Source organism: Scardinius erythrophthalmus (assembly GCF_964197995.2).
Source record: "Scardinius erythrophthalmus genome assembly, chromosome: 17".
Taxonomy (NCBI): domain Eukaryota; kingdom Metazoa; phylum Chordata; class Actinopteri; order Cypriniformes; family Leuciscidae; genus Scardinius; species Scardinius erythrophthalmus.
In genome coordinates this window covers 6,785,524-6,811,773 of record NC_138237.1, presented here as the reverse complement: position 1 = coordinate 6,811,773, position 26,250 = coordinate 6,785,524, and the positions used below count along the sequence as shown (strand labels likewise).

General features: G+C 37.3%; 1 protein-coding gene across 2 annotated transcripts in view; it reads left to right on the top strand.

The window, feature by feature from the left end:
* The window catches only part of dym (dymeclin), an 83,038-nt gene that overhangs the window by 16,868 nt on the left and 39,920 nt on the right, over window positions 1-26,250 (top strand). For both annotated transcript variants that reach the window (XM_081390453.1, XM_081390454.1), the window contains 7 exons: window positions 3,588-3,713; window positions 5,910-6,049; window positions 17,296-17,481; window positions 17,572-17,750; window positions 18,313-18,438; window positions 19,788-19,901; window positions 20,200-20,294. In XM_081390453.1, coding sequence (XP_081246579.1) covers window positions 3,588-3,713; window positions 5,910-6,049; window positions 17,296-17,481; window positions 17,572-17,750; window positions 18,313-18,438; window positions 19,788-19,901; window positions 20,200-20,294 — 966 coding nt within the window. The remainder of the gene's footprint in view (window positions 1-3,587; window positions 3,714-5,909; window positions 6,050-17,295; window positions 17,482-17,571; window positions 17,751-18,312; window positions 18,439-19,787; window positions 19,902-20,199; window positions 20,295-26,250) is intronic.

The following is a 26,250-nucleotide window of genomic DNA, read 5'->3' as shown; positions in this document are numbered from 1 at the left end:
CTTCTGACCTTTTACCATAGATGGTGCAGATTTATAATGATATAATTTTGTTTATGGTGCTAAAGGTGACTAATCATGTTGTTGTTTTTTATTCGTTTTGTAAGATTGTTAATGAGAGTTTTTCCATGCTCTTTTTTTTTTGGAGATATGTTTGTCATCGGTAATCGACAATATTCAAACTTTACCAAGCATGTAAGAGGCAAGGCTGTTAATAATATGGCTGTTAATAAGTAATTTAATAAAAACAAGTACCAAAATATTTATTATAAGCCCACGTCCACAGACCATGCACATCCCTCATCCCCGTTACGTTTTTTTTTGTAGTAAAGTCATCTCAGTTTAGTACATTTGACCTTGTTTAAGTCTAGTCTTTTGTTCAAAGCGTTTTCAACATTTCAAATAGTCAACTCCACCTCAAAATAATCTAAAATCCTTTACTTTTGTAGTGTACTTTTTTCGTTTCTTTTTTATTGCAAATTTTATTTGTGAGTTTTGTAATTATTGTATTTAAGAGTTTTGTAATTATTGTATTTTAATAACCAAAGAAATTTCAAAGCACTAAAATAATGCTGTAAAATTTGTTATTCGGTATGATTTAATGTGTCGTTAAAGCCCTGTATGTGAGGTTTGGTTTGTCCTCATTGCAAAAACAGAATCCTATAGGAAACTCTTCATGTTATTATGAATGTAATAATAGTGTTTGTGAGTGTGTGTGTGTGTGAGAGAGAGAAAGTGAAAGGGAATCATGCCAAGTGACTTCACAGCACTGGGAAGTGGAAGTGAAGTGAGAAATGTGGAGGAAGGAAACCAGGGACAATAGAAAAAGAGAGAGATTGTTCTATTGATGTTGTGTAAGTGTGTGTGTGTCTGGAAAATGAGAGGGGGCAATGAGTTTACAGTAGGACATTTTACAGTAGGACTTGACTATTTTGGGGATTTTGATGAATGAGAATGTGATCAGCTTTTCTGTTTCATATTTCACCATCATTTGAAAATGACGTCATAGTGCAAATATTGTAATACTCATATAAGTATTAAAAATTTAAATATACACTCACCTAAAGGATTATTAGGAACACCTGGTCAATTTCTCATTAATGCAATTATCTATTCAACCAATCACATGGCAGTTGCTTCAATGCATTTAGGGGTGTGGTCCTGGTCAAGACAATCTCCTGAACTCCAAACTGAATGTCAGAATGGGAAAGAAAGGTGATTTAAGCAATTTTGAGCGTGGCATGGTTGTTGGTGCCAGTCGGGCCGGTCTGAGTATTTCACAATCTGCTCAGTTACTGGGATTTTCACGCACAACCATTTCTAGGGTTTACAAAGAATGGTGTGAAAAGGGAAAAACATCCAGTATGCGGCAGTCCTGTGGGCGAAAATGCCTTGTTGATGCTAGAGGTCAGAGGAGAATGGGCCGACTGATTCAAGCTGATAGAAGAGCAACTTTGACTGAAATAACCACTCGTTACAACCGAGGTATGCAGCAAAGCATTTGTGAAGCCACAAATTTGTTTTTTACTTTGAATTTTGGGGTGAATTTTGACCTGGATATATTTTTATGAGATTCACACAAATCTAATTATTTATTGATCACTTGTTAGTGGTGCTTTTTTGAAAGCATCACTATTGTTATTGCTCATACTTATTCTGGACAAAAGTTTGGCGCGTAACTCGCCCCACACCGTTTGTCTCAGACCCCTGAATGAGGTGTCAAATCGACCGGCTCATTTAGGAGAGGTGTGCTATATCTTTTCTAAGCGATCGGGTGTACGATGTTCGCACAGCGGACGAAAAAGCGGCCAAAAAAGTCCCATTGACTTAACATTGGGCATTCCAAAAAATTCAAATCCAAACCGACGTTTTCACACACACAGACTCCAAAGGGCCTGACACCCCTGCGTCTCTCCCTCTCTCTCTCCCTCAGAGGATTTATATTATCAAGCAACCAATAAGTAATGGCCTAAAATCTTCATAGCCACACCCTAGCAACCAGTTTCAGCACCCTAGCAACCACTAAGAGCTCCCTAGCAACCACCCTAAACCAAAAAAAAAATTTTTTTTAATTTTTTTGTATTTTTTAACGCAATATTACACTCGTGGCCTTGCGATATTGCTCCATGCTTGTGCCTATTCGGCCATAGGCACGAGGCCGCAGGCCGAGTGCCGTACTGAAGGCACTCGTTATTAAAGGTTTTAATAACTCTATAAAAACTCCATAGTAACCATCTTTGACAACTACCAACCACCCAGTAACACTATAGCAACAAAAAAAATACCTTAGCAACCATCCTGAACACCCTAGCAATGTCTAGAAACGCTCTAGTAACCACCAAAATACCGTAGCAACCACCCAGAACACCCTAGCAACTGTCTAGCAACCCCCCAGAACTCCTAGCAACTGCCTAGCAACCACCCAGAACAACCTAGCAACTGCCTAGCAATGCCCTAGCATCCACCCAAAATACCATAGCAACTGCCTAGCAACACCATAGCAACCACTCAGAATACCCTAGCAACGCCCTAGCAACCACCAAGAATACCCTAGCAACCGCCTAGCAACCACCCAGAATACCCTAGCAACCGCCTAGCAACACCATAGCAACCACCTAGCAACACCATATCAACCACCCAGAATACCCTAGCAACCGCCTAGCAACACCATAGCAACCACTCAGAATACCCTAGCAACCGCCTAGCAACGCCCTAGCAACCACCCAGAATACACTAGCAACCACCTAGCAACACCATAGCAACCACCCAGAATACCCTAGCAACTGCCTAGCAACCACCCAGAACACCCTAGCAACCGCCTAACAACACCATAGCAACCACTCAGAATACCCTAGCAACCGTCTAGCAATGCCCTAGCAACACCCAGAATACCATAGCAACCGCCTAGCAACACCATAGCAACCACCCAGAACACCCTAGCAGATTCCTAGCAACCACACAGAACACCCTAGCAACACCCTAGCAACCACCTGAACAACATGAATAAGCCATATCTCAGCACCAGAACATCGTACAGACATGTTTGTTGGCTTGTATGCAATCATGTACCACACTCTAGCAACCGAGTGGAGAGTTTTGCCACTGCAAGCACCACTTCACATTTTCTTCAGGAAATGTACATTCTAGTTTCTTTTACAATCTTACTGTTTCCAGCGTTTTATAAAAGTGCCTGAAATTATCTTCAAAATACCAACTTTTGCATACAGACGATTTTGACCAATAAAAAGATTCACTCAAATACAATTGTGTCTTTTACAGTCTTATCGTTTACAATGTTTTAGTCAAGCAATAATACTCAGGTGGCCTTACGTTACTGTGATTTCAACTCAATTTTAAACCCTCTTGACCGTGGTAAAATCACTGTAAATCACAGCAGCGATCGGCTTATTAACAGATAAATGTACGTGTAAATGTTTTTATTTATTTAAATTCATTCAAGAAACAGATGCAAATATACAAACACCTTCAGGAGAACATAAGAGTTAAACAAAACATTTGTATGTAAAGTCAGATATCTAAAGGAAGTAATAATGAATGTGTTAATGATTATCCTGTCTCTGTTTTCATAGTGACATCACCTACAACATCCTGTTTGAATCTGTGACAACCCTCCTGGTGCTGTTGTCCTATCAGCTCTTTCACAAGGAGATTCTGAGGGAGGGGCTTATCTACGGCTACCTGACCAAAGGACGATGGTGAGAAAGAAGGATCACCATACTTGCCGTTTCTGGAATTATTTGTGGAATTTACTAGCATTTTCTGATTGAATATTGTTTATACACCAAATGTTTTTCTCTATACATGTAATTTAAGGTACATTTGTGTACTATACGGTTGGTTGATAGTATAAAATGACTGGTTAAGTAAGTCACAGATACTCTACACACCTGAATAGACTCATCTAATTGATCCTGAGTTCCAATGATGCTTCATAAACTTCTTAACTCAAGACCCAGAACCAATACAAGTTAAAAGTTGTTGCCTACCGCACTGTTTTATTCTTACAAAGTTCGTCCCTGTGTGATAATGTGGCCCCCTGACCGGCATTAACAGAAGGACGACTGTCAAGAGCTGCCATTTCATATGCAAATGAGGGTGTTCATTAATTCGCCAGATGCTCTCGTCTGGAGCTTTGCTTGAGTTCACCCGGAGGGCTCGTTTGCATCGCACCAGTGATACTGAGCTTTTAAAGTTCCCTCGTTAGCTCTTCAGCGCTGCAGCTGAGCTTGCATGTTTGAGGTCGTTAACGAACACTCGTCAAACCTCACGAGTGTCTTTAGGACTGAGACGTACTCTATGCAAGTGCATGAAAGCAAAGACGTCCAGCTACACAAGCGCTGTATTCTCACTTCACAATGCAAATGAGCATTGGAAATACCATCAGTTTCCAGAAACCAAATACTCTTGGCATTCCAACCATTTCCGTGTTTCTTTAATTCTCATGTTTAATCTTGACATTCTCGATCTTCCCAGAGACCCTAATGCTAATGTTCCAAAATAATAGTAATTTCCTAAAATGCCCTATTATTTTCTTTTCCAATTGTTTTTCTATGTTCCTGTGATCTAATAAAAACCAGGTATATGATCAGCTGTTTTAAATGGCAAAAGTGCTGGTTTAATTCTATCTATCTATCTATCTATCTATCTATCTATCTATCTATCTATCTATCTATCTATCTATCTATCTATCTATCTATCTATCTATCTATCTATCTATCTATCTATCTATCTATCTATCTATCTGTCTGTCTGTCTGTCTGTCTGTCTGTAGTCTCACATCCATCCATCCATCCATCCATCCATCCATCCATCCATCCATCCATCCATCCATCCATCCATCCATCCATCCATCCATCCATCCATCCATCCATCCATCCATCCATCCATCCATCCATCCATCCATCCATCCATCCATCCATCCATCCATCCATCCATCCATCCATCCATCCATCCATCCATCCATCCATCCATCCATCCAATAGATTTTTCGATATGTTTTGATACTGAAATAACTGCAATGGTTCCAATGCTAATTTTCTGCAGTACCGATACACCGATAACAGCTGCGCTTTCTTGCTTTCTCTTGTCCGACAGTGAGTTAGACACACACCCACCTCCTCTTATTCACTTGTTTCATTCGTTTAGGTTGAATAGTGTTGGTGTGACAGGGCATGAATTTCGGCGTGGGCTAGCGTGTATTGCACATTATTTTACTCATTTCCACAGGTTTCACACTCACATCCGATGTGGGCACACTATCTCGCCGCCTCTCAAACCGCTCGCGAGGAACAAATTGCTACACAAAATTCTGTCAAGATGTCCATCTTGTCAAGTATTCACGTAAACACATGTGGTTTAGTCTAAAGTGAATGTTGAATTAAACCATTCATATGGATTACTGTTACAATGTGTCATGTACTTTTAGAAGCTTGAAAATTTTGTTTGACTAGAATTTCAATGGATGGACAAAAAACTATGGCAGTTTATGGCAGTTTTTCCCTGTGGTATGAAATGTTATTGAATATTGATATTTTTCAAGGTATTTTATCGAAGTTGAAATTCTTGTATCGTTACAACATATATATACTGTATATATATATATATATATATATATATATATATATATATATATATATATATATATATATATATATATATATATACAGTATATGTATGTTGTATGTGTGTCTGTGTTTTTTATTTATTGTGATATAATATAATTCTTTATACTTTTAAAAAATATATAATTCTCTATACTTTATTTCAGTTACTATCTATATTTGATAGTTTTAGTTAACAATAACAAAAACACAACTGTTTAGTGAGTTTGCCCACAAGTATGGTAGGTTTGCTAAATCTCTCTCTCTCTCTCTCTGTCTCTCTCTCTGTAGTCTGTCTCTGACGAGTCGTCTGGTGAAGACGCTGCTGTATAACTTCATCAGACAGGAGAAATGTCCACCCGCCACTCACGTGTTGCAGACGCAGTCAGACGGAGGAGGGCTGCTGTACGGACTCGCATCAGGAGTCGCCAGTGAGTACAGACACACACTGTCCTGATCACTCACTCATCCAACACACACAAACAGGTCCTGTAGACCATCCCTAAGACTGCTCGTTACAGTATTGATACAATACAGTATGATTCCTTTTGTTTGATGCATCAAATCTGATGCATATTAAGCTGTTTACCAGATTTGTGAACAAATCATTCAGTCAATCAATTAAAAGATTTTATTCCTTCAATATTGTATATGAACATTCAACTTCACACACTGGCTCTCGTATGAGGGAGGGAATTAAACCGGCTCACTCTTTGGCTCAGGCATTTCAAAACCACCAAACCAATATTTGGGATGCTGTGCAATGCGATTGGTCCGCTGGTTAGTCCAGTTATCCAATCACATGCTCTGTTGAGGCAAAGTCACATGAATTTTTTGGTGCGCGTCGAGGGATTTATTCAGTAAATGTGTTTCCATCGTAGTTTATGTGCATGTCATCTTATCGGATAAACAAATCATCCTCCTCAATTGAGCACAGATACTTTTAAGTGCATTTTTTTAATTTATGTGCATCTTGGTATTTCCATCCAGTGTTTTTTAATTTGTTGTCCAGAAATTCGCATAAAAATAGATGGATGAAAACAAAGCTAGTGTTGATGTGTGTTTGTTGGTTATGGCTCAGCAGTATCATTTGCTTAAATGATGCCAGTGTTGTAAGATGAATGTCTGGGTCCGTCGAGGTTGAGCAGGGTCTGATTACTCTATCAGATAATAATATTTGTTTTGGTTGTAAATAAACCCTTCAGTCCAGTTTCTCATGAATTTGCATGTGAAAAATCCCCACACCTGATTCACACGCTCCTCTGTTCAGCTTCTTCGTCTCTGATAAAGTTGTTCTGTTTGAACAGACTCTTGTTTGACAAGCCTGTCAGAAACTAAATCCAGAGCACAGGTTGTCTGTGTGTTATTGACAGTTGTGTCTGTCTGTCTGTCTGGTGTCTGGCTCACTCAGACATGTCAACAGCAGGAGACAAACACACTTTTCATTGTGTGAACTGGACTCTTGGCTTGATCATTTACTTAATATTGAGTTACACACTCCTCATTGTGGGGACTGAATTCAGACCAGTGTCCGTCACACACGCACACTTACACACACACACACACACACACACACACACACACACACACACACACACACACACAGACACACATCCACGTCTGTCTCACTCTGAGCACCAGACAGCGCTGTGACACACTAACCTATTAACAAACACTCTGAATTGGAGTCCTACTTTATCATTTTATACTTATTTTTTCTTTTTGGGGCTCATTCATTTTTGAACATTCATTCAATTTACAGAGCATTTTGATTTGATCATGTTACATGAATAAGCATATACTAAACTACTGATGAATGAAAACAATCAGAATAATTGGAAAAACTTAAATTAATTGAAACCGAAAGCATCTGTTTCATTTTCATTTTTTCATTTTATCTGATGTAGTCATTTTATTTTATGTTTTCATGCTGTGGTATTCTTTTTTTTATTTCAGTTAAGTTATAGTTTTCATTTAATTTAAGTTTAGTTAAATGTTTTTTTCTAATAATTAAAAAGTTTTATAATATTTAATATTCTTGGACATGATATGGTGATTACCTATGTGGGGTTCAGATGATGAAAACTTGCATTGAAACAAAAAAAGGGAAAAGATATAAAATTTATATTATGTTTAAATATGTTATATTTATTTACTATATCACTTGATTTATCTTTTGAATTATGTTTACATATGCCTTTAATTATTCCTCATTTAAATGAAAAATAACTAACCTGAAGTCTAGAAAATTTTAAATATAATTTATATCAAAATACAATTCGAGGAATATAACATATTTTGTATTTGTTTGTCTTTTAGTGTAATTTTTCACTTAAAAGACAATTAAAATGATGTATGTTTCTGAAATAAAAAGCAAACTGAGACTATCACAACCACTGCTGACTCAAATGAAAACTTTTTGTTGATTCAGTTAGTCAGAAGTGCGATTAAAGTCTAGAACAACATGTATCATCGACTGACACTCTGTGGCCAAAAGATACGAAATGAGCTTGTTGACAGCTGAGAGTCAGTGCCAAGATGACGTACCAATGTGTGTGTGGAATCCAGACAGTGTGTCTTCATTGTCTGACGGGTAAATCAGGCCAGCTAAATGGAGACACAAGCCCTGTGTGTCAGTCCCGTCACCCACAGTCGGAATTCTGGGCCTGATCCTGTTTCCGCTGCTGCGGGACGGAAAGATTCAGGCAGGATTACATGGCCAAAATTCGTCACTCTGGAATTACACGTGCCGGAAAGCCTTCTGGATCATATTAATGTTAGCTTGACTTAAACGTTTACGATACGCAGTTATGAACTTTCTGCTGTTGCCTGGGAAGCGGCTTCTAGTCATTTTGCAAAGTTGCATTGTTTTTAAGATGCCCTAGAAACAGGAATCTGATGGATAACCTATTATATAGGAATATATTAGAATATATCGCGTCCCAAATTGTTATTGTTGCCACCAGGCAGTGGCAAAGGTTAATAATTCAATCAAGCTTTATTATGTTTTGTGTCTATTAGCTTAGACTTCCTGTTTCAAATGGAAATTTGTCAACACAGGAAAGAAAATTAGGCTCGACAGCTCATCAGATCACCAGTGTAAATGTTTTTATTTTATTTTTATAATTTGATTCATAATGTTGGACACTATATTGACCGTAACTTATAAGTATAAGCTAGTTTGAAACTAGTTTGAGAGTAATGTCACAACAAACTATGGAAGCTTGTTTCTGCCATGGAAACAAATAATTAAAGCAATCACATAGCAACTCCCTAGAAACCACTTGGAACACATTAGCAACTACATTGTAACTTCTTAGAAACCACTCTGAACACCTTAGCAACCCCCTAGAAACCACACCATAGCAACCACATAACTTCCTAGCAACCACTCAGAACACATTAGAAACCACATAGCAACCCCAAAAAATTCATTCATCTTCCATTCATCATCCATTCAAAAATCCAAAACCATATCTCACAATTCTGACTATTTTACCATAGACTTTTACTCGCAATTCCAAGTTTATATCTCACAATTCTGAGAAACAAGTCAGAATTGCGTGATATAAACTCAGAATTACCTGTTTTATTTTTTTTATTCTGTTGCTGAAGTTTATATCTCGCAATTCTGATTCTTATTTTTGTCAGAATTGTGAGATATAAACTTGCAATTAAACAAGGTAAGTTTCGCTCACAATTTGAACTTTTTTGACAGAATGCTGAGAAAAAAGTAAGAGTTATGAGGTAGTGTTGTCAAAGACCCGGTACTCTGGTACCAAGTCGGTACTACATTTTTTTTAAATGTCACGGTACCAGGTTTTCTCAAACCCGGCACTTGATGCGCATGCAGTTGCGTCCTCTAAGCGCTGAGACATGGCGACCGGCGGTGCTGCTGATGTGGTGGCTGTAAATCCACTTGTTGATAAGAAAGGAGGAAAGAGACACATATGGCATACCTGTCAACACTCCCGTTTTCCCCGGGAGTCTCCCGTATTTCACACCCATCTCCCGCCCCCTCCCGTTTTGTTACTTCTCCCGTGAAACTCCCGTTATTTGTATGGCCCAAACGCCGTTATATGAATAATCACATCAATATATTATTCCAAGGTTGTCCAGTTGCCAGATCTTGTATGAAACCCATCCTACTCGCGCACTCAACACATCATACAAATTTCAACCCATTTGTGAGCTCAACCTGGCAACCTACAACCCAGTTGTGCCGTCGATATCTGCGCAGGTAGTAGACATGGGAAGTTGAATAAGCGTTCTGGTAGAAATGGGAAAAGACTCAGTGGTAAGTAAATATTTAACGCAATTAACGCAGCATCCGTTTTTTTCTGTCATCATTTGGCTGCGTGGCGTTACATTATATGATGCGCTTTTATTCTTGCGAATGCTTTTAAACCATTCAAGCCATATCTTAGGCTACTTATTTTATAAAACTTTAAAAGCGGAAATATTCAGTACTGGTAAACTCCACCCGCTGGAACAGTTTCTTACAGTAACTGAATATTACATCATAGTTAGCTTAGCCTACTCACAGATTTGTGGCCTATACCTTATTTTAGAAATCTGTTTTTCTGTATATTGATTTGCTGTGTATTAAGATGAATACAACTGTCTTAACTGAATTTTTCTATGATTTGGCGATGGGGTGTGTAATGTATAGATGACATGAAACCGCTTGTGGTTGAACTGAACCCAATATTGACCTTGTATTTGAAAAAGGATCCTCATATAAGAAACAATACTAAAATTCAGAGTAAGTTCATTCGCATTCGGAGATCGACTATTTTTGAAACAGTGCGAACTGCGCTCTCCATGATAACGAGGAAGTATTAGCAAAGAATTTATTGATTTCTAGCCCGAAATTGGTACCGAGAACCGTGGATTTTCACTGGTATTGGTACCGAATACTGAAATTTTGGTACCGTGACAACACTATTATGAGGTATAAACTCAGAATTGCGAGAAGTAATCTCAGATTTGCGAGTTTTTGTCACATTTGTGAGAAAAAAGGTCAGAATTGTGAGATAAAAAGTCACAATTACCTTTTTTTTTGTTCTGAAGCTGAATCAAGCTTCCATACCGAACTGATATGTGTGATTATCCTCCCCTCAAAAAAAGGGATAAAGCAGTGCTCCCTGGGAAACACTTGTGCTTCATAAATCAGGGCGGTGATCTGTGTGAAGATGGCATCTTGATGTTTCTCTGTCTGTGTGTCTCTGTGTGTGTGTGTGTGTGTGTGTGTGTGTGTGTGTGTGTGTGTGTGTGTGTGTGTGTGTGTGTGTGTGTGTGTGTGTGTGTGTGTGTGTGTGTGTGTGTGTGTGTGTGTGTGTGTGTGTGTGTGTTTCCCAGGGCAGGGCTACTGAATGGGTCTTATGATCGTCTGTAATCATTCGGTTCTCTTATTTCTGCTAAATACAGTGTATCTCACAAAAACATGTTCAGGTCCCATTTCACTCCAAAGTCAAAAGAAATGGGGTATAAACTTATTGTTTACATAATAAAGTCTTTAAGGGCCATTAAGACCATTCTGTATGTTTGCATTATGACATTTTTTTCATTTTCATGACCAAATTCTCAATAAGTATTTTTCAATAACGTTTTCTCAGTTCTCAGATTCTCATCATTTTTTATTTCTTTATTTCTTTAATAAATAAAAGGCAACAAATCCTACTATGATGTATGAATGTTTTATTTTTATTTTTTTTAAATATGTTTATTTTATTTTCATCATTGTAGTTAGCATTGGTGGACAAAACATGCCTAATTATATATTTTTATTAATATCACATTATTAAAAAAAAAATTTCTTCATGCAAAATGTAATTAATAATATTTAGTTTAAAAATATAAATAAAACGTTTAATTACTTTATAATAATAATAATATTAATATAAATAGTTTAATTTGATTTCAGGTGTGAGATATGACATTAGACATGTTATTGACAACTTTCGTGAGATTCCTAATTAATTCCAGATTTACTGTACTCTTGGTTGCGTACTAGTGTGATACTGTGGTATATCTAAAGTATTCTGATGTTTTTGTTTTGTGTTCAATCAGTTGAACTTTTGATCTCTGTGTGTAACAATAACCATCCGTGCTTAACTACTAAATGAATGTAATGCTGAAGTGTTATCGAACTTGCGTCTGGCCTTAACAAAATCCTGCTATTGTGTGTATGTGCTGCGTAAGTCTCAAGGCCGTCGCTGTGTCTGCATTCAGGATTAGTGTCGTCGTCTCACCCTTCGCCCTGCCCAGCTCAAACTACAGTGAGAGAAAGAAGGACAGAGAGAGAGAGAGAGAGAGAGGAACCCTAGAGTGGAGAATGAGGGAGGAAATGCTTTTAGGGTTAATATTTCCCATAAACCCTTGCAAAATGAATTTTAAGGTACATTGACTTGTAGCTGCAAATAACCCTCTTTGCAACCGCATAGAAACTCCTAGCAACTCCCTTGAAACCTCTCAGAACACCTTAGCAAACATATAGCAACAATGCTCTCTACATAACAGCATCATAGTGGCGAGCTGTGCCCAGGCAAACACCATGCACACTTCCTGCTGAAACCACACCGACAGGAAGTAATGGTGGGCTTATAGCGGCAGACAGGAAGTGCTTTATTAGCCTAGTCAGACATGACACACACCTTGTCTTTTTCCCCCTGGAGCCCAATGCTAGGATGTTGCAGATGACTTTCAAAGAATCCTGACAATGTTTGATGTATATATTGTGTGCCACATATACTCTCTCTGGAGAGATGAGCGGATGTATTTGGTCTGACACACGCATGCATGATGTCCTGTCTGCCAGATGGCTTTGCATGAATAAACTCTTCTTCCTATTTGCGCGTCTACAGGCTGGCCTTCATGTCAACAACTGCTTTTCTAGGAAAATATCAGTCTTTAGAGTCATTTCTGTAAAATGTTCAAGCCAAATGCTCAGTTCAAGGGTTTCTGTGTGCATAACAATCGTCCAAGAATATAGCAAAATATTTTAAGGTACTTTTCAGAAGCATCACTTGATAACCCTTGTATGTGTTGTTATTGCTGAAGAATTTGCTGTATGGACATTTTTAATGGACACGAGATATAAGACACAAGACTTCTCTCTCTTCCTCTCTTCTCTGTCTGAATCAGAGACTCATTCTGCATCTGAAGTTTCCCTCAGACTTTATAATGAGTAATACATCAGATGCTGTTGTTAGCCATGTGAGTCCTGAATTTGAAATGACATTCTCAGGGAGAAATCCACAGGGATTTTTACAGGAAAAGCACTATGAAAGGAGGACATAGACGTGAATGTGCGTTGTGTGTGTGTGGAAGTTGCAGCAACATTTGTCACCCTCGGCCGCCTGTTTATGTACTGACAGCATTAGTGGAATGGAAAACCCCTGTGTGTGTGTGTGTGTGTGTGTGTGTGTGTGTGTGTGTGTGTGTGTGTGTGTGTGTGTGTGTGTGTGTGTGTGTGTGTGTGTGTGTGTGTGTTTGTGTTTGTGTTTGTGTTCTCAGCTCTGCTGGATGGCAGCCATGATGTCTTCATTTATCTCTGCTGTTAACACAGTCCACAATAACAACCCCAGGACACACACTGCCTTCTGTGATTGTGTATGTGTGTGTGCGATCACTGTATACACACACACAGACCCCCTCTCAGTCCATCCAGAGCATTAAATGAAACAAAACTGCATAAATGTGTCATACTGTACATATTTGATCTTTTTTTGTATCATGTATTTAATTTATTTGTTTTAGAATGGATAATGCATCTGTTTTTCCTTCATTTAGTATTTCTATATATTTTTGGACAAAGTATGGACAAAGATAAACAAACTGTGAAATTATGATGGTAGAAAATGGTCATAAAATCTAAACCCTGATTATTTTTAATGCAAGATACCTACTAAGAGTATTTGATTTGTACTGTATTATGACTAACATTTAAGTTGACTTCAGGGGAGAAAAAAAGTTTCTCTCACTTTATTATATTTGAGTGTTGTGCTGAAAGGAACAGACAGCGCACGGGACAAACAGTGAACTAAGAGACATATGAGTGTGTTTATGAGAGATTGTGTGCTAATCAAAGGGGTGTTTTCTTCATCCATCATTTTTCCCGTCATAAAAGTGTGTCAATGTGTCTGAGAGTGATTACAGGCTTCTGATTGGCTCTGATCGCTCTCATTGGTCAACTGGGGTCGCCATGGCGTCTCTTGTGACCTCATTACAGTTCCAGCATGATCTCAGTGTCTTTGGAACATGATGATGTCATATAAGGAACCTAAAGGATAGCAGCAGCCAATAATATCAGTCAAATGACCTTTAATGTTATCAGTGTCTTAATGATATCAGGCGTCTAGGAGGGTGGAGGGCAGTTTTCGTTACTCTGTGACTTTTTTCTGCCAGTGTTGTTGTTTTTATTTGCGGTGGATGTTTGTTAACATCCTGGCTCCAGATTAGACTGCTTCAGTCTGCTCGTGGGGCCGCCATGTCCAGCCACAAGTGATTAGACATGGAGACAGGCATCTCATTTCCATCTCAATTCTTTCTCGCTCTTTTCCGACCTACCTGAGACAATGCCTGAATGATTAGTAATCTGTTTAAAATCTTTACGTTTGGACTAATGTCTAACTCTTCTTGTTTTTTTACACAATGTTAAAGTCAACAAGACGTCCACAACGACTGCATTTTTCCTAATACTTGATCCTGGTCTTGTGATGCATTTGCACATTTGCACAATGTGTCATTCTAAAGAAGCAAAATTTAATGAAACGTCTTTCTTTATTGGCTGATATCAAGTCGCTCTTGTTTTTTTTAACCCTTTCCCTCCAATGTGAAATGTAATGGCCACTTTTCCTTACATGCTAAAATTCCCAATGTATAAAAACTTCCACGCTACCAAATATTGTTTTGAATCTTCAACCATAATTAAAAACGTGTGCTTGTATGATTTCTCCGTGTTTGGCACTGTGTATTGCTGCAAGACATACGTATTTTCAAATAGACATTTACAGAGTCAAACCGAACAAAGGAGTGACTGTGATGCTGTAAAGAGCGCTTGGAATCTCTAAAATACATCTGAAGCTCTTGAGGCAGAAGAGATTGTCCTTTTTAGAGCCATTAGCATGTCCGGTTCTCTGCGGCACTTCCTGGAGATTCTAAGAACGACGTTTTGCTTCAATTATTCCTCTTCTGGCCTGAAGCAACTTTTAAGTGCGTCACCATTGCAAGCCATCTTTTATGTGTGGTATATTCTGTACTTCTTTCAGCATTTTCTTCCATCCACTTCAATAATTGTATCCCTTAAAACTCATCTTTGATCACCAAAATGACATATTTAAATGCTATTTTTCCTGTGAAAAAAATTCTTCATGCCTTAAAATAGCTTTAATGTAACCCTAAAACCTTGCTTTTTTTAGTATATGCGGATCCATGAATATGAAAATTATTAATTGACTTGAAGTTGCTGATCAAACCAAGGAACGTGTTGCTAATGTTCCTGTTAGCCATCTCAGAGTCAGACAGCTGCTTTCTAAACATCAGCATCCTTGGAAAAGCATTGAACGTCAGTGGAGAAAGGCATATGGTTCAGCATAACATCGTAAAATACATACATGACGCTCGCTAAATGCACCCAATTTTTCATATAAACAGAAAAATATACCAGGATAACCTGGCTTCTCTTAAAACTCCCCTGCTACTAATAGGTAATGATATGCTAAAGCACGCCCCCCTCGTGACGGGATTGGTTACAACATATTTGGATACAGAGAACAACTGCGATTTCAGACTGCATTTTTTGAGACTGTCTTCGGTTCACTGCAATTTTAAGGAGAAAATCCTGAGTTTGACTTATGAATTTGCACATGGTTTGTGTTAAAGCATATACCTGACCCTGGATCACAAAACCAGTCACGAGTCACACGGGTGTATTTGTGGCAATAGCCAACAATACATTGTATGGGTCAAAATTATCCATTTTCTTTTATGCCAAAAATCATTAGCATGTGAAGTAAAGATCATGTTCCATGAAGATATTTTGTAAATTTCCTACCGTAAATATATAAAACATTTATATTTGTGAGTGAATGCAGCGAATCGTGAACATAAATGCACAACTTTAAATGCGATTTTCTCAATGTTTTGATTTTTTTTTGCACCCTCAGATTCCAGATTTTCAATAGTTGTATCTCTGCCAAATATTGTCATATCCTAAGAAACCATACATCAATGGAAAGCTTATCTTTCAGATGATTTATAAATCTCAGTTTCCAAAAATTGACCCATGTGACTGGTTTTGTGGTCCAAGGTCACATATATACTAGGGCTGGGCGATATGGAGCAAAAAATATATCTCGATATATTTTGCTATATCTCGATATACGATATATATCTCGATATCTTTACAGGAAAAATAACCCCCCAAAAACTACTGCAAAAACAAATATGCCATACCACAAAGTCTTTTTTTATTGAAGTGCAAATAGGTAGGCAGTTCATGTAGGAACAAAGTGTTTCTGCGACAAAAATAATAATTTAACTGTAAAATAAAGGAAGAAATAATACATATTGCACTATTTTAAATAAACCTGTATAGAAATATCATTACTAATTTTGGCAAATAAATTTACAAAATGCCATATATCCCCCAAAAACTGCACAACTGTGGAGTAAAACATTAATTAAAAAAAAAGTGATACAAATGCATCTAAAAATTGACATGATTGTTACAAAATCACACTGCCTGGGGCCTCTGGAGAACTCAGAACAACTGCTAGCATAAAGTTTAAGGTAAAAATAACTGCCATTAAATTACAGTATCTTACTACTATGCAATTAGATAAACTGTTCATTCATTACATCACTTTACCTCTGTCTTTATCCACCTTTATCCTCTTCTCTTCTTTTTGGCACTGTTATATAGCAGAATAGGTAGGCTAATGCTAATTTTTAATGTGTCATGTAAATTCGGCCATCCGTCACAATCAGGAAACTTTCACCGTGTCTAGAGCTGGCGCGAGCTGCCAGGCCCGTTTCTACAGGGGAGCATGTTAAGTGTGAGTGTGAGTGCGCCCTCAAACAAAAGCAATGCGGCGAGAGGCGACGCTACACAAAAAATTACCAACAACAACTGATCGCGCGCGCGCTGTTTCTGACGCACTTCAAGCACTCGCTGGGCGGGGAAAGATTGATGTGCCTGACCGGACTCGGGGGATTTGGTTGAATGAGACAACACGCGAGGGGAGGGGGAACAAAAGCAAGGAGGCGGAGGAGGGCGGGGGCGAGCACAGCACAGAGAAGGCAAACAAGCAAAGTGGCGAAATCAGAATTAAATATAAACAATATATCGATATATACGATATGTCAAAATCCATATCGAGTTTAAAAAATATCTCGATATATCGTAAATATCGAGATATCGCCCACCCCTAATATATACACACATAGACATTAACAATCGTCTCTCAGATGAAAATCATTTAGAAAAGTAAACCGCAGCAAGCCTTGCTATTTGAAGTGTCATTCATGTTTGTATCTCAAATTGTGCAGGAATTAATGTTAATGATAATGTTAAAAGACAATGACCTATAAATGTTTGTTATGCTTGAGGTCACCATTAATTCAATCCACTCCATGTAGAGAACACGTGTAACTGGTTTCTGTGTTTTTTCAGGTGGGTTGTGGAGCGTGTTCACGTTAGGCGGAGTCGGCACCAGACCGGGGGCGGAGCAAGAGCAGAACCCTCTCCCGCTGTCCAATCAGAGTCTGCTATTACTGCTGGTTCTGGCTAATCTGACCGACGGACCGGACTGTCCGAACCCCTACCGCCAGGCTGTTACCTGCTTCAAAAACACTCAAGGTTAACCAGACCGGGGTTTGTTTTTTAGTTTGTTTAACGTTAATTAATTTCACAGAAAGTGCTAATGAAACTCTGTTGTGTGTGTTTCAGATACCTCGTCCATCCCGTCTCCTCAGCCTCACACGTTTCAGATCAACTTTAACAGTCTGTACACAGCACTGTGCGAGCAGCAGAAATCAGACCAGGTCACATTACTGCTCTACACGCTACTGCACCAGAACAGCAACATGAGGACGTACATACTGTCCCGCACTGACATGGAGAACCTGGTGAGCACACGCACGTTCAGCACCTGTCCATATGCGTTTCATAGTGCTTGCAGAATATATGCATTCATTCAAATGCAGTTACAAATTCCTGACTCTTGTCAATCTTCTTTTTTTTTTTATTGGTCGACTGATATATCGGATGATATTTGCCGTTTTTTTTATTTTAGGCCAGTAAGTTCTGTTTGGCTGATGTGTTGGAAGCTTGTAAATTATTAGACAGAACTGTTAAACAAAAAAGTAAGCAGTATACAAAAAAGTATAATAGCGTTTGCTTTTCTATTATGCACGCCTTCATTCAAAGGCAATTGTAATTTCCTGACTCCTGTCAATCATTCACTTTGGACGGGACTTTTTTCACAGGGATTGTGTTTTTGTTTTGTGGTTGACTGATATATTGGCTAATATTTCATTACAGAATCTGAAAGTTGCCATCTAAAGTATAAATCTTTTTTTTTTTATCGGCTTTCTGCTACCCTGCCCATTAAGATCATCAATAACAGTCGACCAGTAGTTTTTTTGTTTTACCACAATAATAAAGTATCTTCTCTTTCTGTCTATGTAGGTGTTGCCGATTCTTGAGATCTTGTATCATGTCGAGGAGAGAAACTCTCATCATGTGTACATGGCCCTCATCATCCTCCTCATCCTCACAGAGGACGACACCTTCAACCGCTCCATACATGAAGTGGTGAGGTGTTGGATGAAATCAGATGAAACCATTGAATCTGTCATGAAAGCTTCATTTGAGAAGCTGTAGTGGTTTAAGGCCCCGATATAATACTTCAAGCTAAATTTTGAAGAACGAACTGATGTGACTAGCCTGACGTCGTCATACTCTGATTCTAGTCAGAATATGAAAATGAGAAAATGCCTCTGCACTCAATTGGATAGGCCTATAACCAATCAGAGCAACGGAGTAAGTGACGTGTGTTCTTCATTCATCTTTCCGTTCTCTGTTCCTCTTTTAAAATCAATTTGCTGTCGATATCTTCTATAAATTTGAAATTTATAGGGGCGGAATCTGCACATCTCAATTCTCCAGCGGCAGCCATCTTTGTTGTAAACGAATTCAACCCAAGCGCTCTTTGGTGACGTGGATGATTATGTTACTGTTAAACATCTGTCCATCATCGTATAAAGCCCGCCCTGACAATTTGATTGGTCCGAACAGCTCCAGACCGAACTTCCCGACCTAAAAATGTTGTGGGCGGGGCTAAGTTCAGCTGGCATTCAGGCTATGATGTGATGTCATCTCAAACAAAATCTGTCCAAAACAGGAGTTTGAAACAGCTTACCAAAGTATACTTTCCAGAAAAGAAGGTTCTGCTGCCTTAAGCTGATTTAAACATATCCACATCGATCAGATGCTTTCTCCACTGCAGGTTTCTTTGTGTGTTTATTTTGTTATTGGAAGGAAAGCATGCAGCACATATTTACATATTCATCTAAACGTCGTTCTCAGCAGCGTGGGCGTCGTCGGGATGTTTGCTAACAGTATATCGCTGCTCATGTGTTTCAAACTTATTTTTACCCCTAAGTGAAGAACTTCGCTCTGAGTATATCGTGGTCTTTAGATGTATATAAAAAATGATTGGATGGAGGTTCATGATTCCAGATCTGTAATTTCAGGCTTTTGTTTGTCTCATCTTTGAATGCAGCAGCAGTTCTCGTGTGTTTTCTCACACGCAGACACTGTCAGTTCAGTATATGCACAAACATTATAAAGATATTCATAATGTACATCACAATGCATTATAAAACCTTTCATAAATAATTGTTACTAAAGTTAAATGCATTATATTATTTGCAGATTCCTTGTTGCATCTGAAATTAGTTATGTTTTAATGCCTTATACTAAAGGTTTTAAGTAAAGTGTTACTAAAATATTTTGAAGTTAGTAGATTTCATCTTAGTTTTATCATGCAATAAATCCCTGCATTAGCCTTTAAATAGAGGAACTTGTGCATACATTATTTTAGACATTTACAAATTATTATTATTAATTTATTTTTGTTTTCTCTGTTCTCTCTGTCTCAGGTGTTGAAGAACATCTCGTGGTATACTGAGCGTGTTCTAACAGAGATCTCTCTAGGCAGTCTGTTGATCCTGGTTGTGATTCGAACCATACAGTTCAACATGACACGAACCAGGGTGAGACCAGAACCAATGACAAAAACAATCATTTAAAAGTGAAGCTCCGTAAATATCCAGATCTTTGGCCGTGGGCACATGCAAATTTATTATGTAACAGCGAGACTCACACCAACCAGCTCATGAGATTTACAGGATTTTATATTAGATCTGTGAACACATTTAGTCCAGGGAGTCCAATGAACAGAGCAGGTTTTTATATTCAAAGTATAATGGAGTCATTTCATTCTGTTTTGCCCTGCGAGAAGAAACAACACAAATTATTTATGCATGGTTTTATTGATTTCCCCTCCTTCAGGATAAATACCTCCACACGAACTGCCTGGCTGCCCTAGCCAACATGTCGGCCCAGTTTCGTAACCTACACCAGTACGCCGCCCAAAGAATTATAAGGTAAGTCATACAACTGACTTAACTATTTGATATACTCTGTGTTTATATATATATATATATATATATATATATATATATATATATATATATATATATATATATATATATATATATATATATATATATATATATATATATATATATATATATATATATACATGCATGCATGCATGCATGCATGCATGCATGCATACATGCATACATGCATACATGCATACACACACACACACACACACACACACACACACACACACACACACACACACACACACACACACACACACACACACACACACACACACACACACACACACACACACAAACAAACATAGATAAACACATACAGTATACTCACGCCAGTGCTAGTACCTTGCTACTACCGGGTTGGACCCCCTTTTGCCTTATTCTTCATGGCATAGATTCAACGAGGTGCTGGAAACATTCACAAGAGATTCTGGTCCATATTGTCATGATATCATCACAGTTGCTGCAGATTTATCGGCTGCACATCCCTGATGCGAATCTCCCATGCCTGCACATCCCAAAGCTGCTCTGTTGGATTGAGATCCGGAGACTTTAGTGAACTCATTGTCATGTTCAAGAAACCAGTTTGAGATGATTTGAGCTTTGTGACATGGTACGTTATCCTGCTAGAAGAGCTATCAGAAGACTGTGGACATGGTCAGCAATACTCGGGTATAGACTGTGGCGTTTATACAATGCTCAATTGATACTAAGGGGCCCAAAGTGTGCCAAGAAAATATCCTCCACACCATTACAGCACCAGCAGCCTGAACCACTGATACAAGGCAGGATGATCCATGCTTTCATGTTGTTTACACCAAATTCTGACCCGACCATCTGAATGTTGCAGAAGAAAGAGAGACTCATCAGACCAGGCAACGTTTTTCCAATCTTCTATTGTCCAATTTTAGTGAGCCTGTGCAAATTGTAGCCTCAGTTTCCTGCTCTTATCTGGCAGGAGTGCCACCGGTGTGTTTTCTGCTGCTGTAGCCCGTCTGCTTCAAGGTTGGATGTGTTGTGTGTTCAGAGATCGTCTTTCTTCAGACCTCGCTTGTAACACGTGTTTATATGAGTTACTGTTGCCTTTCTATCAGCTCAAACCAGTCTGGTCATTCTCCTCTGACCTCTGGCATCAACAAGGCATTTTCTCCCACAGAACTGCCGCTCACTGCATATTTTCTCTTTTTCATACCATTCTCTGTAAACTCTAGGGATGTTTGTGTCCCAGTAGATCAGCAGTTTCTGAAATACTCAGACCTGCCTATCTGGCACCAACAATGCCACGTTCAAAGTCACTTAAATCACATTTTTTTCCACTTTATGATGCTAAATGCATTGAGTTGCTGCCATGTGATTGGCTGATTAGATATTTTATATATATATATATATATATATATATATATATATATATATATATATATATATATATATATATATATATGAAGACTTCAGATGCAAAAGCCTCTAAGTACCATCTGAAATTTTCTTCTAGAATGATCATTTTTATCAAGCTTGTATGTTTATGTTCAGTTAATTTCACTCTAATGGCAATGAAAATTACCTGTTAATTATCATTAAAGTGAAATTACTGAACTTAAATATACAAGCTTGATAAAAATGCTCATTTTAGTAGAAAATTTCAGATATTTATACATATATACATACACTACTTTTCAAAAGTTGGGGGCCTGTATACATGTGTATATATATATATATATATATATATATATATATATATATATATATATATATATATATATATATATATATACATATATTATTTTTATTCAGAAAGAACACATTAAATTGATCAAAAGTGACAGTAAAGACATTTATGTTACAAAATGCTACAAAACATTTCTATTTTAAATTTATGCTGTTCTTTCTGTTCACAGTTTGCACAAAAATATGAAGCAGCACAACTGTTTTCAACATTGATAATCATAAATGTTTCTTGATCAAATCATCATATTAGAGTGATTTCTGAATCATGTGACACTGAAGACTGGAGTAATGATGCTGAAAATTCAGCTTTGATCACAGGAATAAATTACACTTTAACAGTTCTTTCAACTTAAGCATAAGAGACTTCTTTCAAAACATTAAAGTATAACCGACCACAAACTTAAGATATGTAGTAATACTTAACATATTTCAACAACATTTGTTCCTTTTTTTTTTTAGCTTTAATAAAATAAAAATATAAACTCTTGGCAATTATTAAAGTATTTAGTTTATTTGTGAGTGTGTGTGTTAGCCTCTACTGTCTTTATCAGGTGAGTCCGTTTGTGTTCATGTTGAGAAAATGGGCTTATTTTCATCTGTCCAGAAACTGGATCTTGTTTGAGATCAGGAAGGTGAGCAACTGTTATAGAACAAACAGGCGCTTTCTTCTAACACTTCCATTTAGCCAACGTTCAACACAAACAGATCGCGTTTCATTGCATGTTGTTTGTGATTCACACACTGAATTAAAGTGAATGAAATGTTTGTTGACTTTGGTAGGAGAACACCCGGTCACCTCAGATGCTCTGAAACCGAGACGCTCAGGCTGTTGACAATCAACAGTTTGATTAGTTGGAAATTCAGGCTTTTGTTTCCTGAATAATATCACACATCCTTTTATGTAACATGAAAACATCGTGCCACGTTGTGAACAACAACGTAAAAGAGCATGTCCTCTGGCAGAGTCAGTGGCTTTAGTTTGAGCAACATTACCATTTTTTTATTGTCCTGTCATTCTGAAATACATGTTACCATGTTTATGTTTGGGTTTTTGGTGCCCAGATTTTGCCATGACTTCATCTGGAACAGAGCAAACGAAGCTCAGAGGAGATTCAGCTTGCGAGCGGTAGATTCCTTAAGGTTTCTTAATGATTCCATTAGCGATTCTTTTAGTACTTTAGACTGATTCAATCTGATAACACGATTTGTTTTGTTTTTTGACCCATTCATTAAAAATAGTCACTCAAAAGAGTCATTTGTGAATTGGACTTGGTTGTTCTGTATGTTTGTTGTTCTGATTTCGATAAAAAAAAAGTATGATTCCATTAACGATTCTTTTAGTACTTTGTCCTGATTCAAACTTATAACACATGAGTCTTTTGACCGATTCATTAAAAAGAACTGCTTAAAAGGATTCGAAGGATGTTGTTCTGTATGTTTGTTGTTCTGATTTAGATTCTGCTTTCTTAATGATTCCATTTAATGATTCTTTTGTAATTTAAATTAAAACTAGTAACGTGTTTTAGATTGAGACTGATTTGGTTCTTTTGACCAATTCGTTAAAAATGAACCGCTCAAAAGAGTCATTCATGAATTGGATGATGTTGTTGTTTTGGTTTAGAATTGATTCTGGTTTCTTAATTCCATTAACAGTTAATTTAGCATTTTAAACTGATTCAAAACAATACTTTTAGTGTTTTAAACCAATTTGAACTAATAACATGTGAGATTGAGACTGAATCTTTTGACCAACTCATTAGAAAGAACCACTCAAAACATCCATCTGTGAATCTGAATAGTTTGTGCATTAGTTGTTCTGATTTCTTAATTGATTCCATTTCATTTTTCCATTCCTTTTAGTACTTTAGACAGATTCAAACTGTTAATACTTTATATATTGAGGGTTTTGATCTTTTATGATTATTTTAACAAGTTAATTGAAAACAACTGCTCAAAAGAGTCATTTGTGAATTGGACTAGATAGTTCTAGTTCTAGTTTAGATTCTGGTTTCTTAATGGATTCAATTATCAATTATTTTAGTAATTTAGACCGATTCAAACCACTGACATGTTGTTATATTGAGACTGGTTTGATTCTTTTGACAATTCATTATAAAGAGACGCTCAAAAGAGTCATTCATAAATCAGAATAGGTTGTTCTGTATGTTTGTTGTTCTGATTTTGATTCTGGTTTCTTAATTGATTCAATTATCAATTATTTTAGACTGATTCAAACTGTCAACACTTGATATATTGAGAGTGTTTCGACAAGTTCATTAAAAAGGACTGCTCAAAAGAGTCATTAAAAAAATTTGATTCCATTAACGATTCTTTTAGTACTTACAGACCGATTCAAACTTATAACACACGAGTCTTTTGACCGATTCATTAAAAAGAACTGCTTAAAAGGATTCGAAGGATGTTGTTCTGTATGTTTGTTGTTCTGATTTAGATTCTGCTTTCTTAATGATTCCATTTAATGATTCTTTTGTAATTTAAATTAAAACCAGTAACGTGTTTTAGATTAAGACTGATTTGGTTCTTTTGACCAATTCGTTAAAAATGAACCGCTCAAAAGAGTCATTTGTGAATTGGACTAGATCGTTCTGTGAGTTTGTTGTTCTGATCTAGATTCTGGTTTCTTACTGATTCTTTTGTTATTTAGACTGATCCACACCACTAACATGTGAGATTGAGACTGATGTGGTTCATTTCTGAGTCTTTCGACCAATTTAAAAACCTCTCAAAAGAGTCATTTGTCAGGTTTTGTATGCGTGTCATTCAATTCTTCCAATTCCACATACATTACAAACTCACAGCTCAGCCAAAACATAATTTCACTGGCGGCACAATCATAGTCATTGAAGAGGCTCTGAATCAAAACTAGTTCTTGATACCCAGTAAAAACTTCCCCTCAGTCACACTAAACTCTCTCTCTTTCTCTTCATTTTACCTCATTAGGAAGAGCATGATCCTGCCAAAAGAAAAAATGTAGCACTAAAACGGCATCATGGCACGCTCTTCTGAAATGTCAGCCATTTTTTTTCTCCAGCAATGTCAGCATTTAATTTTATTTGTTCCTTCTCCTTCAGTGTGCTGTTTTATTTTCCTTTCTCTCTTGGCGGAGGGTGGAGGGATTGGCAGGCAGCGCTCGTGTGTTGTTGGCATAGTCGTTCCTGGCGGGTGGAGATAATGCTCACCCGCGGTAGCAACATGCACCGTTTACTTAAACGCCCGTAGCAACTCTGCTAATGACGGGGGGACGCTGGGCCAAGAACACTAATTGTACATTATAGTGGCGGCGCAGAACTTCCTTTTAAAGCTGACGGTGTTAGCGGTTAGCCCATAAGTTAGCATAGCTGTGCGTGCCAAGCGACAGTTTTTGGTTATGTGCAAGTAAGCAAAGGTCAGTGTTTATGGTGGCTAAATTGAATAATTATGCTATTTTCTCTGATTTTATTTAAGGGTGGAGTTGCAGTTCGGGTGCATGTGCTAATGTCAATCATCAGGCATGATTTTCTATGACCTTAAACGCTTTTAAAGCAAACCAGACGCTGATGATCACGTAAATGAGATGTTCAGTGTTTTGGGTTGTTGTTAATTCACAACAGTGTATTTATTGTTTTTGTTTTAATGTTAGGTTCATTTAGCAATTTTATGTGTATTATTTTAAATATTACTCATTTGTATTTCAGTTTTAGTTTAGTTATTTCCGGTGTTTTAGGGTTTCAGCTTAAAGTTATTTACATTTTCATTTAGTTTAAGTTGTAATATTTTGATTTTATTTTGTTTCAGCTGTATATCAATTAACAAATGTTTATAATAATACTTTTAGTTACTAAAATAATTTTCGCAAAACATTATAATGCACATGTTTTATGTTCTTATATCCACAATGGATATAATATTTTAAATTGCATTGCATTTGGCCATCAGTTATAATGCCTTTTTACAAAAAAAAAAGTAACATCCATGAAATCTTTCAAATGCACAAAATATTTTTTTTATAATTGCAAAAAGTTCTTTAGATTTTGAAAATGTTCTTCAAACTAAGAAACAATGGTGCGTTTAATAACCGTTCACTGAAAGATTCTTTGCATGGGAAACAAAAATAGTTCTTCTATGGCATCACCCTTTTTATTTTTATATAAGACTGTAATTTTTTTGTTGAAAAATGTCACTTTAGCAAACAAATTATTTTTGAAAA